Source organism: Anguilla rostrata, chromosome 2, assembly GCF_018555375.3.
Source record: "Anguilla rostrata isolate EN2019 chromosome 2, ASM1855537v3, whole genome shotgun sequence".
Classification (NCBI taxonomy): Eukaryota; Metazoa; Chordata; class Actinopteri; order Anguilliformes; family Anguillidae; genus Anguilla; species Anguilla rostrata.
Window position 1 is genome coordinate 44,220,978 of NC_057934.1, and position 14,557 is coordinate 44,235,534.

General features: G+C 42.4%; 1 protein-coding gene across 5 annotated transcripts in view; it reads right to left on the reverse strand.

Moving 5' to 3' along the window:
• Window positions 1-14,557, reverse strand: part of LOC135248156 (SEC14-like protein 5) — a 30,757-nt gene that overhangs the window by 9,480 nt on the left and 6,720 nt on the right. For all 5 annotated transcript variants that reach the window (XM_064322453.1, XM_064322455.1, XM_064322454.1 and 2 more), the window contains 4 exons: window positions 6,054-6,203; window positions 5,361-5,492; window positions 2,778-2,906; window positions 327-537 (listed from right to left, as the gene is read on the reverse strand). In XM_064322453.1, coding sequence (XP_064178523.1) covers window positions 327-537; window positions 2,778-2,906; window positions 5,361-5,492; window positions 6,054-6,203 — 622 coding nt within the window. The remainder of the gene's footprint in view (window positions 1-326; window positions 538-2,777; window positions 2,907-5,360; window positions 5,493-6,053; window positions 6,204-14,557) is intronic.

The following is a 14,557-nucleotide window of genomic DNA, read 5'->3' on the forward strand; positions in this document are numbered from 1 at the left end:
TTTTCTAGTTCCCACAAACTTCAATGGAGGCAGATGATTGGGAGAAACTACAGCCTCACATAACCCTGTTTAAATCTGCAATGAGGGCCTCCCATCATGACAGTCTTCAGTTATGATGCACACACTGTATTTCATTTGGTCTGCTGCTTTCATTAAATTGGTGTTAATCAGTGTAGGTACCCTTTAACAACAAAAAAAGTAGGACCTAAAATAAAGTTGAATGTAAGCCTCGGCAGAAATGTGGCACTGGTGCTCAGGGGATATGTCTGCTCTGCTCGTCACAGATTTCACAGCTCGCTCGCTCCATTACTGTCAGCACCCCTCACCGTCTGGCGTGGTCGGCTCCGCGGCGCCGCTAAGGCCGCTGGTAGCGTCTTTGGTGCTGCTCTGAGTGAGGGAGTCCAGGTCCAGCCTGGGGGTGCAGGGCAGGGTCACGGGCTTGATCAGGGCTCGCTTCTCCGGTGGGACCCAGCGAGGAATCTCCGTGATCCCCTCCGCTATCAGCTCGTTCAGATAATACTCGATCACCTCTTTGCCCTGAAAGGGGGAAAAAAATACAGCAAGGAGAGCTGATGTTCAATGTGATGAGATTGGAGGTTACCTGTGGTATTAAATATTATTGAAAAATAAACCTTCTCAATGAGAGATGAGGCTAAATGTAAAGAGAGGCTTGCGATAATAATCCAATCTGGGGACCTGGTAATCAATGACACTCCAAAGACAAGCGGTTACGGTCTTTGCAAACATGGAGCGTTAAGGCGTTCAGTGTCTTTTTTTGGTCATGCCCTGTTCCCCTGGCCTGCCCCACTGCAGACAGAGAGGATCTGCAGTAGAGAGTGATTAAATGAGCAGGACGACTGGCTCGCTGCCACGGTGCGTTTTGCACAATTAAAACTGTCAGCTGAATAATGGGAAGGTCTGCAGTCCATTTCACCTGCACTGACCTGCTCATATTGCAGCAGAGTGCTTGAGTTGTCAAAATCTTCACTGGTTCTCAACAAAAAGCGGGACAGCAGTCTGTCTGACATTACTCCCTTTACTAATGGTCCTGTCAGATACTCAGAGTAATGCTGCTGCGGTATGCTAACGGTGCTTTGAACTAGGTGCTCAAGGGTAGAGCCCTAGAGCACCTATTATAAGCTATACTGTTGCTCCTTATTGGTCCACCATGTCCCTCCTACTGATGAGCCAATAATAAAACAGTTATACAAAATAGTCTCAAAATTCTTCAAAAACTGCTTGTCTCTTCATTTTCTCTAATAGAATGTATTACGCCGCTGAGCTAGGAGAGGGCAGGAGGTTAATCAGGTTTGCAGGGGAACGATGGGAGGGAGGGAGGGCAGACAGGCACGCCAATGTCCCACATACTCCCCACTGCTGCTGCACTGGGTCAGCAGTGTTCGCCTCTGAGGCCGAGACAGCACAAGGTATGACGCACTGCAGCCAGATGTGAGCACTGTGCAGTCCCTGTGCAGACGAGGACTGCGGTCCCCCAGCCTTTTTGTTCCGCAAACAAACAGGCACAAACATGCAAGAGGAACATCCTGCATTAGCCACACTGGGGCTTACTCTAACCACTTATTCCATTAAAAAAACAATACAGTGGCTCAGAAATGACATCTACGTATCATACAATACATATCACTAGCCAGTTGCTTGGGGCGCTAAAGGTTTGACGGTTAAAGCTTTGGTGTTAAAGCTCTGACAGTGTGATATGTAATAGCGACTGAAGAACAAAGTGGGCTCTGTGCATGTTGGCGTAGCTGAGGGGCTCTGTTGCAGCGCTCCATGGCAGGGCCTCTGGGGTACAGCAGGGTGTCACACGCTATCAGAGCACGGCTGTGACACAGGCCTGGTGAGCCTGAGCATGCTGTCCAGAATCAGCGGAATGTAGCGCTATCGAGATCACAGCAGATCAAAGCGCAGCCAGCAGGGTCAGGGGCAAAGTCGCGTGACTCCTCCTCCCATAAGGCAGTGGAAAGCACTATGGCATTTATACAATATGCTTACATTTGCCTTACTGACCTCTGCAGATTTATCTTCACAAAAACCCATAATTTTGAAAACCTCCCTGTTTTTTAATTGACTTCAAACATTTTGTATACTAGCTGAAGACGTGCATAATAATACTCAGAGAGCACCATAACTGCAGGATTCTATTTTTGGCCTTTGCAAAATATTCTGTATGCCATTTGAAATGTTTAGTATTGTCTAGCCGCATGAGCCAGGCACTGTGCTTGATGATAAGCCGGCTACAGTGATATTGTGAAAAATGTTTTGTGTGCAGTTTGTTGGCCACAAAGGTCTCTGATCTGCCAATTTATCCGCAGTGATTTTCTCATCACCCTCACTAAATTGTCTCGCGCATGAGACAGATGCTGCTTTTGTGTTCAAATGCTTCATTTCATCTTCCATAATAGACAATAAAAAACATCACCAAACAATATAGCATTTTCTGGCCAACTGTTCGCAAAATGCAAACCATGGGCCACACTTGGTAAATCAAACCTGTGCTAGAGTTGAATCAAATAGTTCTTCAGAGATGCCCATATTTGTCTTCTTTAGTGAGAACCATGCACAGCCAGCAAATACACAGCCAATAAACATGAATGAACATTCAGGCGGTGAGACAAGTGAGACACAGGAGGAGGTGCTTTCTGGGAACTCTAAATGGCATCCAATGGAAATGCTAAAGTTGCTATCAGATAGTAAGCCACAGTCCTGCCATCTGAGAATGAGACGAGGTGTTTAATATTGCAAAATAACAGGATTGTTACCCGCTTGATATTGGCAGTGTACTGTTTCATTGCAATCTTCTCCACGGTGTTTTCAAACCCGAAGAAGGATTTGATATCTAGGGAGGCAGACTGCTCAAAACATGTCCAATCTTCATTCTCTGGATGAACCTGTAAAAGACAGTGGGCATACAGACTTTAAAAAAGGTTCTTGTTTTAGAGACCACTGTAACACGGAACAGAATATTTTCATGATATCTAGTTCTATATACCCCAAATGTCAACAGCACTGATCAGTGCTGATGAGGAACAGCGTCATTTAATTGACTTTTCAGAGATCAGTGCAGTGCAGTACAGTGCGTCCCCCTAATATTCACAAACATTTTGTAAATGCGTTCATCTTAATGTGACAAATACATTTAAAGAGTGATCCCACTTTTAACATGCTTATGTATGGTGAGAGACTAAAAGGAGTTTAAGACGGTGTTGCCCTGCAGGTCTACAAAAGGAAACAGCTGGGCAGCCTGGAATACATGAGGCTGTCTACTTCTTGAAGGCATGTCATTTATCAAAGTCAGAGACACACACACACACACTTTACATAAGACTGCAGTGTACAGATGCCGTCTTTGCATCTGCCTACAAAATTACAGCCACAGCTCCTCTCTCTGCTGGATGTGATGTTCCACTTGTCACACAAATGGCTACAGCAACAACAGCAGGGGAGGGAGGTGTCATTTATATAATCTGTGTGCTGGTCATGGGTCTCTCATTACCTAATTGCATACTGGCAAATTTCTGGGTACACGCTGTGTACATCGAGAGAATCCAAGTGGAGTGAGGGCAAAACTATGCTATTTTTAAAAACCGAGTTGACAGAGACGGTATGTGCTATAGCCAATTACTCAACCAACGATCTGCTACCAGTGTTCTACTTTTCAAATAGGGTTTATTAGCTGTGTTTGGTGTTAGACTTATGGACCCGTTATGAGCTCACTGAAGCTCATTGCTATTTAATATCTAACAACTACACATTTTCAACATAAAGGATGCTTACTGTCTGGTAGTTTTAATTTAACCTGTTTCTGAGCTCTATTTATTTTTTGCACCTCTTGCTTTCACACCCTTCCGCTGAACCAGCGTTTATGTCCGGCCACCAATCTTTTAATAAGACAGGGATTTTTTGGGAAATGGAACAGGTCCTGTAACAGCGTGACACATTCTTATTGCACTGTCCCAGAAACATGCATTTGGGATTGGCTCCAGTTTAGAACGTTACTCAGTTGTTGGAGCAGGGGCATTTTTTAAAATCTGAAACTAACAACAGGATTAGAAGTGCCACAGTATGTCTTCAGAAGAAGCAGGCAGACACATTGGTTTAAGGGCACTATTGCAGGTGCCTCCTAATTTGCAGCAGAAAATAAGATGATTACTACAGCTCTCTGTGGTCTCTTTAGTCAGCATTCTTTTTCAGCAGCTCTGCATTGTCGCAGCTGTGCTGTAACCCCCGCTCAACACACACATCCCTACGCATTAAAAAAGTGCACAACTTAGGTGAGAACAGCACAGATCCATCACAACCATTATAACACTGTCACACCCCAGTGTGGCACCCCTGGGAGGGAGATGTGGCAGTTCCGGAAGTGCACTGTTGGTTGCCACAGAGACAGAGAGAAAGCGCGCACCCGCACCAACATAAAATTAAATAAATCTAACACCTTCACCCTGCTCCTTCACAGCTTCCGGGCAAAAAAAAATTAACTAAAACAACAAACTAAAATAACAAAGATGAAAGAAAGCAAAACCGAGCGACAACTTTTTAGCTCGCTGCTCACAGCTGACCCGCTTTTCAGCTGACCAGCTCCTCCTGCTTTTCAGCGGCGGTTCCCTTTGGTTTGTGCTGGAGTAAACTCAACTCAAAAACTCACTCTCCCAGTCTTGTGGAGAAGAATACACATTTAAGCACCTGGGCTATCAAGCTAACGCAACCCAGGTGCGTGTGCTCTCTTCACTGGTAGGTGTGGCCGAGACTAATCTATTCCAACGAACTGAATGCTACAAACACCTATTTGTTTACTTGGCCAAAGTAATGGTGGACCTGATGTTCCTGAATCTAAAAATACTGGGCCTAATTCACGAAACATGTACGATCATATCTGATTGTAAACTGTGGGTAAGAATGTTTACAAGAACATATTGGCATTCATAATTCTTTTCTTATCTGTATTTGTTCATGGCGGTTTCCTTATGCTAATCACATTAACACTTAAAATTTGCAAACATTCAGAATTCATCATCTCATACACCTGTTATATGCACAAAACAAAGGTCTGCACATGTGTCATAAACCCCCTATTAGTTATTCACAGGAAAATCTTTAAGAACAAAAGTAAGAATAATTTAGGAAAGGTTTTGTGAATGAGGCCCATTGTCTGAAGCCAATTCCATGACATACTATAATATTGTATTTTGATGTTTGCATCATTGAATAAAACAAGCAACAGAAACTTAATTGGCAAAAGCTATTAATGAAGCTCAGCATGTGCAGTATAATACACTGAAATACTGTAGACATAATCAATGAAGCAAACTCAAGTCAGGGCGCATGTGTGCAGACACACTCACGCTGTAGCTGCACGTCTCGATGACCGTCACCCGGCTGGCGAAGGTCTCGTTGTGGGCCTCGATAAGCAGCGTCCGGTCCTTCCAGTTGAGAGTATTCTTCTGAATGAAGTAAACGTATTCTACTCCTGCAATCTGTGAAGGGAGGTGGTTCAGTGGAGTGCAGTTTCAAAATCTGCAGTCTCATGCCACAGACTCAACTGCTGTTGCCAATGAAATTAATTCAGTTGATAAAAAGTTTGGATCTAATTGTTTTCAGTAAAGAGTTCCCAACTTCCCACTAGCTTATGCACAGAAGTATTCTTAACTGAATGCTACAGATATACATATCAGTGTAATTTGTCTATTACCGACTATTCCAAAGTGAAAGGGAAGAAAGTGAATCTGAATTTAAGATATTAGATAATATTACATATACAATGAATGCAGATAACATCATTTATACGATGAATACAGAAAGAATAGCTACTTTTCATTTAAATCTATGATTTATTCCTCATTAAGGCCTGAGGTATCAGCCTGATCCTTATTCATAAGCAGAAGGACCCGAAGGAGGCACCATCTCCTGCTTCTCTAAATGCCGTTACTGATGGCCCCTCACCAGTCAAGTGCCACAATCAGCCTCTGAATGTCAGAGCACTTCTGGTTTCCATGCTCTTGGGACAGTGTGGTTTCCCCAGCGGGACAGCCCCTCACCTTTTTGAGGAGTCGTGGTGCGTCCACGTTGAGCTTGCAGCTGCGCTCGATGACGTGCAGGGACCCGTCTTCGCTGGTGACATCGCTGAGCACCTCGCTGCCCAGGAAGACGGGGATCTGTGGGCAGGTGGGGAAGCGCTTCTCGTACGCCTGAGAAAAAGGACAGATGCCCGTCAAACAGTCTCCGACACAACCGGCAGCTTGTGCAGCCTTGCACATGACTGTCTGCAGCCACAGACCACCTTCAGTCTCTGTGACATGACCTGGCTCTCCCAAAGACCTCTACTATGCTTTCCATGTAATATGCTTTTTAATATAGATAATATGCTTTATTGATGTGGCTCATGCATCGTCTGCGGCATTGAACAGCTAAATGGACTGTTTCTATTCTTGCCTGCTTCTTAAATATCAACAGTATGTTCAAAACTGTTCTGCTTTTGAGAACTAAATGGGAACTCTGTTTCCATGTCACCAATGGTCCACATAAAACCCAAGAGAGCTAAAATTAATCTTTATTCAAAGGGAGATATTTTGGATGATAACACACTTTGGTTGTTTCAAGTTATGAGGGAGAGAGCACAATAACAAATACAAGTGCACAAGAAAAGCTATTTAAAACATAATTAATGAGCATTAGCCAAAAAAATACTGTCTTGTTAATATTTCACGATGTGTAGTACAGGTTATTGTTTTGAGTTCTGCCGTGCTATATTGGGTGCAGCCTTTTTCCTAAACAATGGCTCACTTGCAGTTTAGCGTCACGGGTTCATTACGCTTTGCGGCCAGTGACGCGAGTGAGAACACCTGATAACCAGGCACACGGCGCGACATCGCTGATCACGTTCCATGGTCAGCTAAAACGTCTGAGGTTTTCAGCTTTCTTACTAGCGTAATATCTGCACAACTGAATGCTTCCATTCCATTCACCAGGTTGAAACAGATTGTGCTGTTCTGGACATTGAATAGCACTAATTAGATCAGGTTTTTTTTTTTACCAATCAATGGAAGACATGGCTTTAGCAGCACTGCAGAAATACCTCTCCAAATTTCTCATGCAAGTGTATGAAAAACCACAAAGCACAACTTCAAGGTCAGGTATTCTAGTCTGCCCTTGTATGGCATCACTTCCTCATACGGCGAGCAGCTCCCATTGGTGGTGTTGCAGTGCCTCAGCTCTTTCCTCACGCGTGCCCTTGGTTTTTGATAGATCTGGGTCACATAGCAGCTAAAGGAGAGGGGAATTGCAGTAGGTCTGCGCCTTTTGTTTGTGACAGCAGCCATCCTCCCAGAACAGGAACAGCTCCTCTCCCAGGAACCAGTAGCATGTTGTGCTGGGAAATGAGGTGCCGAGAAGCTCATTAAAATCCGCAAGAGCCTCCTGCAGAACTGGCCTTGATGCAGCGGTCTCTATGGCAACCATGGTGTTAATGCAGCCTGGGTGTTTAACCGCGAGGGGGGATGTTGCGATTGCAGGGCGCTGAGAGACGTACAGCAGAAGGCCATCTCTCCTCGGGCTAATTTACAGCCCCCACACCGCTGCTCAGCGCAGCCATAAACGCCGGGCCGACCCCGGGGATGACACAACCGATGAGTTTCGGCGGCAACGCCCACGTGATCCGCGCTGCGGCAACGGGGGGGGGCGCCTCCTACGCCAATCGGGTTGCTGTGATCGATGTGTCAGCCGCCTGAAAAACGGCAGCGCACAGACAAGTCACCCGCTCCTCACGACAGCCCCTCCCCCTCCCTCTGTGTCACCATGCCCACCCTCTCCCTCTAGGAAGGTGAGCTGTGACCCAGAGAAGAGTTTGCTCTAAATCACTCCTGAGAGAGAAGGCACAATGGCACAGTCTCACACACACTGCAGCACTGTGTTTGGTGAAATGTCTTCCTTTCCTGATGGAGGGAAAGCGCACATTTTTCCCCAGTGTGGTTTAGAACTCAGCTCAGAAAACCCAGGCTCATCTCCCACACAGATATGCACCCAGTCTACAATGCACCCTCCTCTAATAGTGTTGGCTGAACCTGTGCTGAAGCTTGGCACTTGGTAAATGCTCCGGTCCCTGCCAATCACACAATGCTCTCAGTGTGAGAACCTAAATCCAGACAGGGATGGGAACACGGACCAGGGGGCAGAGCCGCAAAGTGCTGGGATGCTTCCGATGACACGAATGAGTCCACAGCTTGCGTTAATGTCACTGCCTGACAGATTTTACACTGAGGAGGAGTTTTAAAAAAAAACAACACCGCATGCTCCTTCCCACATGCTGCTATAATTAGGAAAGATGATACATGTAACCCCTGAAAATGATACGGCTGACATCACTGTAGGCTGCACTGGAGCTCACCAAAGCCCCATAGAGAGCAGTGGAGCCTGAGAACAGTGCTCTTCAGACGGCTTGTGCTCGCTATCAGTCCGCTGGATACCGGAGACATCACGTGACATTTCCTAGCAAGGTTCACACTTTTATTTTGGTAAGCCTCTGACAGCTTTTTTCCTTATTTCTCAGCCTTATAATGGCTTCCTTGACATTCATTGGTGCAACTCTGGTCCTCATGTTGACAGACACCAATGGCAATCAAAAGCCTAGAATCAAGACTAGATGCTGAAAGCTATCTTATACCTGCACTAAGGAAGCAATTGAACACACCTGACTAATTAGAAACACTTGTGAAGTCATTTGTCCCAAATGTTATGATGCCTTGAAATGGAGGGGGGACTGTGTATAAAAGGTTCTGTAATTTCTACACGGTAAAACCAAAATGCATTAAAATGCATTAAAAATAGAAGCTGAGTGTGCACTTTCTAAAAGTACAGAGCCAAATCTATGAAAAATATGTCTTTTCCAAAGCATTATGGAGCTCACTGTATATATAATTGCCTTTGTGGTATAAATAAAAGTCATATTATAAGTATAATTTATTGTGTATATTGTTTAAAATGTGTATGGAAGACTTCTACAGCATAATCCCGAGTTACAAAATTCTATATAAACACAGGAAATAGTCTCCTCTATCCACTGATGACACTGATAGTGTTTAGAGTGTATTCATGATAAGGCTGACAGGTCAGTATGCTTTTCTTCCAGTTTCACTTATTATAGTCACACATTTAAATTTGAGGTATATCTATAAAAGTACTTTAGTACTTTATCTCATCAGAGACCTTTCTCCCAGAAAAAAATTCAGTGAAACTCATGAGATTTCGCACTCAATTACTGGGCTATATATACTCCCATCGACAGATAAAGCATCATTAAGAGAGGCAAATGTTAAGACTATGCAGAGCTGATGAACCAGTTCCTCACAAGATCATAAATGTGTCAATACCCATCAAACAGACATATTTAAAAAATTTGCTTTGTAGAAGATGGTAAATGTACTGACTGCTTTTGCCCATCACTTCTACTGATGGGACCCAACTTACTGTGCCTCCCAGTATAAATGCACTTTCCCAATAAAAACAAAAAAAATACATTTACATTTTGGGGATCAACGATCAATTTAAAGGCTGATAAAAAAATAACAAACAAAGCAACAGGGGGAACAATGCCTGGGATGGAACCTACAAACGAAAACAGCATTTTGTCTTAGAAATTATTCAATAAATTGAACCTGTGACACACTGTGTGCACTCCCTCCACTGCATTGACTCCTGTTTTATGGTGCTGCGTCTCATCCTGATTAGATTGCCATGGTCCATTAATGGATAGCACACAGGTTGACAAGTCCAGAACCTGACACTGGAAAAGAAAAATTAAACTCTTTTCACTCTGCCAGATGAGAAATATAGCCACATTTTAATTAAGCCAGTATACTATAAAGGGGTTAGAGGAAGAAGGGGGGGGGGGGGGGGGGCCGGGCTTGTAAATAGAGTAGATGCTCCAATGTAGGCTCCAATTCTAAAAAAATGAATATTCCATCTGCCTAGCATCATAACATAAGCCTTATATGTAATAAATATCCCATGCTAATGTTCTCCTCTGCATTAGAGTGCAATGGTTACTGCCTGAGAGATTTTCCTAATGAAAAACTGAAATGCATCTACTCTCTTTCAGGTGAACAGCATTCCTTTCTGGAAGCTAAATAATCAACTGAAATTCAATCTCTCAAGTTTACATTTCATGTAACCAGTTTGACACCAAGCAGTAATTTCCCTAAGGGTATCTTCAAAAGGTCATTTTTATAGTCATTTAAAATTTTTTGAATTTTTCAACCACCCCCAATACTATTTTTGTGCAATCATAAATTATTTATACTCCCCTGACTGAAATGCAGAAGTGGGCAGACAATACAATGTGTTGTAAGAAACAAGCACTAACTATTTAACAACTTTCATTACAATTTGACAAAAGGCACATTTTACAATGTGGACACACCCACCAACACCGAATATACCAACCTAGTTATAAACTCAAAGTTCCAGCAGGCCTCAGTGTCTGCATGCTCCAACCAACCATGCAATACACTAACTGATTTCATTAATCAGTTAACTTTCTGGACAAAGGAAGTAAAATACTGTAATTACTGAAATCTGGTGGTGTAGTGCATGGTTGGAGCAAATACCTGCAGACACTGTGGCCTGCAGGACCTTGAGTTCAGTAGCCCTGGCATGAACCATTAACTGTAAATTTGGCATAAGAGCAGACCTGGGCCAGAATAGTTGCATTTGAAATTTTATTTTTGTGAATATCATTTGAAAGAGTTATTTGTTTTAATATTCAAACACTGATTTTATTTTACGTAGTTTAAAAACAAAATAAGGCAAGACCATTTTAATAGATAAACTGATATGAAAGAATATATTTGAAGAAATACATTCAGTTGTTCTTGAAAAGTTAATGAGTGAAATTACTTCATTATGGTTGAGAAGAATTCGAAATGAGGAGCAGGAAAGTTAACAAGAACAAGTTTGAACATCTGTTTAGAATTCAGGATAATAATTTAGCAGTTAAATGCTAAATGCAGCTAATAGTAGCCTGCTTTATAAATAGTTAAATTTTTGCTTTCAAATAATTTGAAATAATGACATTTTCAGGACTGTGCATTAGTAACAGAGTTAGAGCTACTTACTGAGACTGATATTCCAATGTTTTCAATCACGTATAAATGTGATTTCATTAAATAGTTACGTTCTGAAATATAGTTAAATGCAAAAGTATTGGGGTAGTCACACAATTTTATGTTTTGGCTCTGAAATCCAGCACATTTAATTTGAAAATTAAATAACGAGTATGGGGTTAAAGTGCAGACTGCCAGCTTTAATAGTTGCATCCATATTGGGTGATCCGTGTAGAAATGACAGCCCTTTTTATACATAGCCCTCCATTTTATGGGAGCAAAAGTAACTGAACCATTACATAAGGGAGGCATCCATGATACAAAGATAACAGAACATGCCTTTCTGAACATGAAGCCACAATCCTTATGGAATATTAATAGCAACCCCTCCAGTGTTTCACAAGAGTCCTTGGAGCTGTTGAATATGAAGGTTCAAACATGGTACTGGCAGAGCGAGGTCAAAGATACTCAAGTCAACTGAACAGTGAACCTACAGATGCCGTTTCCTCATGTACTCCTTTCTGTGCCGACTGCTCTGTTCTTTAAAAAAAAGTATCTGCACAAGCTGTCGTGTTGCTGCTTTTGTTACGCAAGTTCTCTGTACAGGTCAACATATTGAGCAAGTATATCTTCACAGCACACACATGCTCATGTGCTGCAAACAGTAATACTAAAAATACTGCAGTAAGACAATCGGCTGCTGCTGGAAAGCTGGTGACCTCCACTACCTAACATTCACAATAACCAATGATAATAGACCCATTTCTGTTTTCAAAGCTACACTACATGGCCAAAAGTATGTGGACACCTGCCATCCAACATCTCATCCAAAATTATGGGCATTAATATGGGGTTGGTCCAACATTTGCTGCTATAACAACCTCCACTCATTCAGCCAGAAGAGTATTAGTGAGGTCAGGCACTGATTGGGCAATTAGGTCTGACTTGCAGTTGGCTTTCCAATTGATCCCAAAGGTGTTGAATGGAGTTGAGGTCAGGGTTTTGTTGTACCTGGGTGGTGCATGCGTGCCGCCGGCGTCGGAGTGAATATCAATAGGTCATTTAAAAATATGAAATAAAATGACACTCGACTGCAAAACAAACTTTAGAACATATTTATTGACATCTACTGTATTTATTCATACATAATGCCTCTTTGACACACTACTTGCAGAGGGCACTGTATATTAGCCTCAATGGCAAAGTTTGCAGCCTGGCTGAGAGCCATGGGTTGAACCTTGTCTTGTCTACCCATTTATGGTCCCAGCCTGATAGCCTGTGCTTAGTCTAACGTTACTCATTCTCAAATATAACCTTGAGCCCCTTCCTAGCGAAAGTAACGTTACAGCAAGAGCACCTATTGTCGACCATCCGAGGGGCGGGACATGTATCGACCACCTGGACCGCTAGCGTATTTACTTCGTATTTATTAGAGAGAACTGGACATTGTTACCTATTAAAATGTAAGTCCTGTAAAAATACACATAATAAACTGTCTAAATGTAAAAAACCAACTTCATACATATACATTTAGTTATATTAATACAGCCTTACTTCGTATTTATTAGAGAGAACTGGACATTGTTACCTATTAAAATGTAAGTCCTGTAAAAATACACATAATAAACTGTCTAAATGTAAAAAACCAACTTCATACATATACATTTAGTTATATTAATACAGCCTTATTTACTATATTACTCAACTTTAAGACAAGCAACACGCTCGGAATTATCTCATCGCGACCCATTAAACCCAATGGCGCAGATATTGCTTCATAGTTTCAAACCGCTTGCCTAATGGCTGTTTTGCGTCCTGCGACTTGGGTTACAACAGTGAATATGTACGGATTACTGGACGTGCCGATAGCAACCACCCTTTCTCATATTAACCCCAAATACGCAAGACAGGACACTTAAACAGTATGCTAGCAAATTTATGTGAAGTTCCATTCATTTATATAGGGTGGTCGATACATGTCCCCTTAGCAACCAAAAGCTAGCACTGGGCCACCTCTGACTTATTTGCCGGCACTGAAAAAATCGTGAAAGCACTGAAAAAATAACCACTGGAGGATAACAAGGACATTTCTTCCTACATAACTAGGTACAGGTTGTTACCGATATTTCGCCTATTTCATGTATAGTTTCAGATCTGTTTACGTAACCTAGCTAACGTTAGCTGGAACATTATTTCACTATTATTATATTAATAATAATTAGTTGGCCATGAACATTAATAGAGAATACATTGCGAATGTTTATTTAAACTGTAAAATCTATCTAACTTAACTTTAGATAGTTAAATCTACATTTTTTCTTGTTCTCCGGTAACATAATCCTCTATCCCCTGCCCTGGTTGTCTGCCTGCCTGAGGAGAAAATACTGTACTTGCGCTGTTGTTTATTTGGTTGTCATGACACACGTGATCCGGCCGACCAACGGTGTAACTTCATCACTCTCTCACTCAGTCACTCAGTCACCGACATTCGCGTTTGTAGGGCTGGCCCCGCTGTTGCGGTCCAGCCAAAAACCATTTCTATATGGACCTCGCTGTGTGCCCAGTGGCATTGACATGCTGACACAGGAAAAGGCCTTCCCCGAACTGTTGTGGAAACACAGAATCATCTAGAATGTGATTGTATGCTGTAGCATTGAGATTTGCATTCACTGGAACTAAGGGGCCTAGCCCAAACCATGAAAAACAGCCCCAGAACAAAGGGTGTTCAGACACTTTTAGTCATACAGTGTATTTTACTTTAAACTTTTCACTTCATTCTATCGGATGAAAGCTTTCCATGCCAGGGCAATGCTGTTAGTGAAGTATTGGAACCACCTGGTTAAATGTACGTTCAGCTACAGTACTTGTCCTGGGGACGTATTTAGAACCAGCTGTAGGATGATGATTGTATGAGAAGACTTTAGAATATGCCAGCAATGTGCAGCACATGCCCTGAACGGCTGCTGTTGTAGGCTGACTTCAGGGAATGTGCACCCACACAGACATAGATTTCATAGCTCTCTCTCTTGATCTGAAGGAGGGAGCAGCAGTAACAAGCTAGGCACAAGGGGAAAACTCAGAAACTCAGTAACACAACACTGTCCATCAAACAGCACAACATAGCTTTTCCTGGAGCTACAGTTCCTTACCCTACGATTGCAGGGACATTCACTGAAGTGGATTTCCATGAGAAAGAATATCTAGTCAGGTATCTGCCCCATTTGGAAGCAAAAGTACACTGTCCACAATTAAACCATGCTACGACAGGCATGTTCTGGTTTAAAAGAAGGTCAAATCTCTGGAGATTAACACAAGGCCAAAATTATTTGGTGAATTAAACAGAAAGTGAATTAGTAAGATCAATGGAATAGAAATATCAAAATTAAATGAAACCCACTGGCAAAAATAATAATATGTAGAGCTGACTACAATTTAGAATTCAAAAT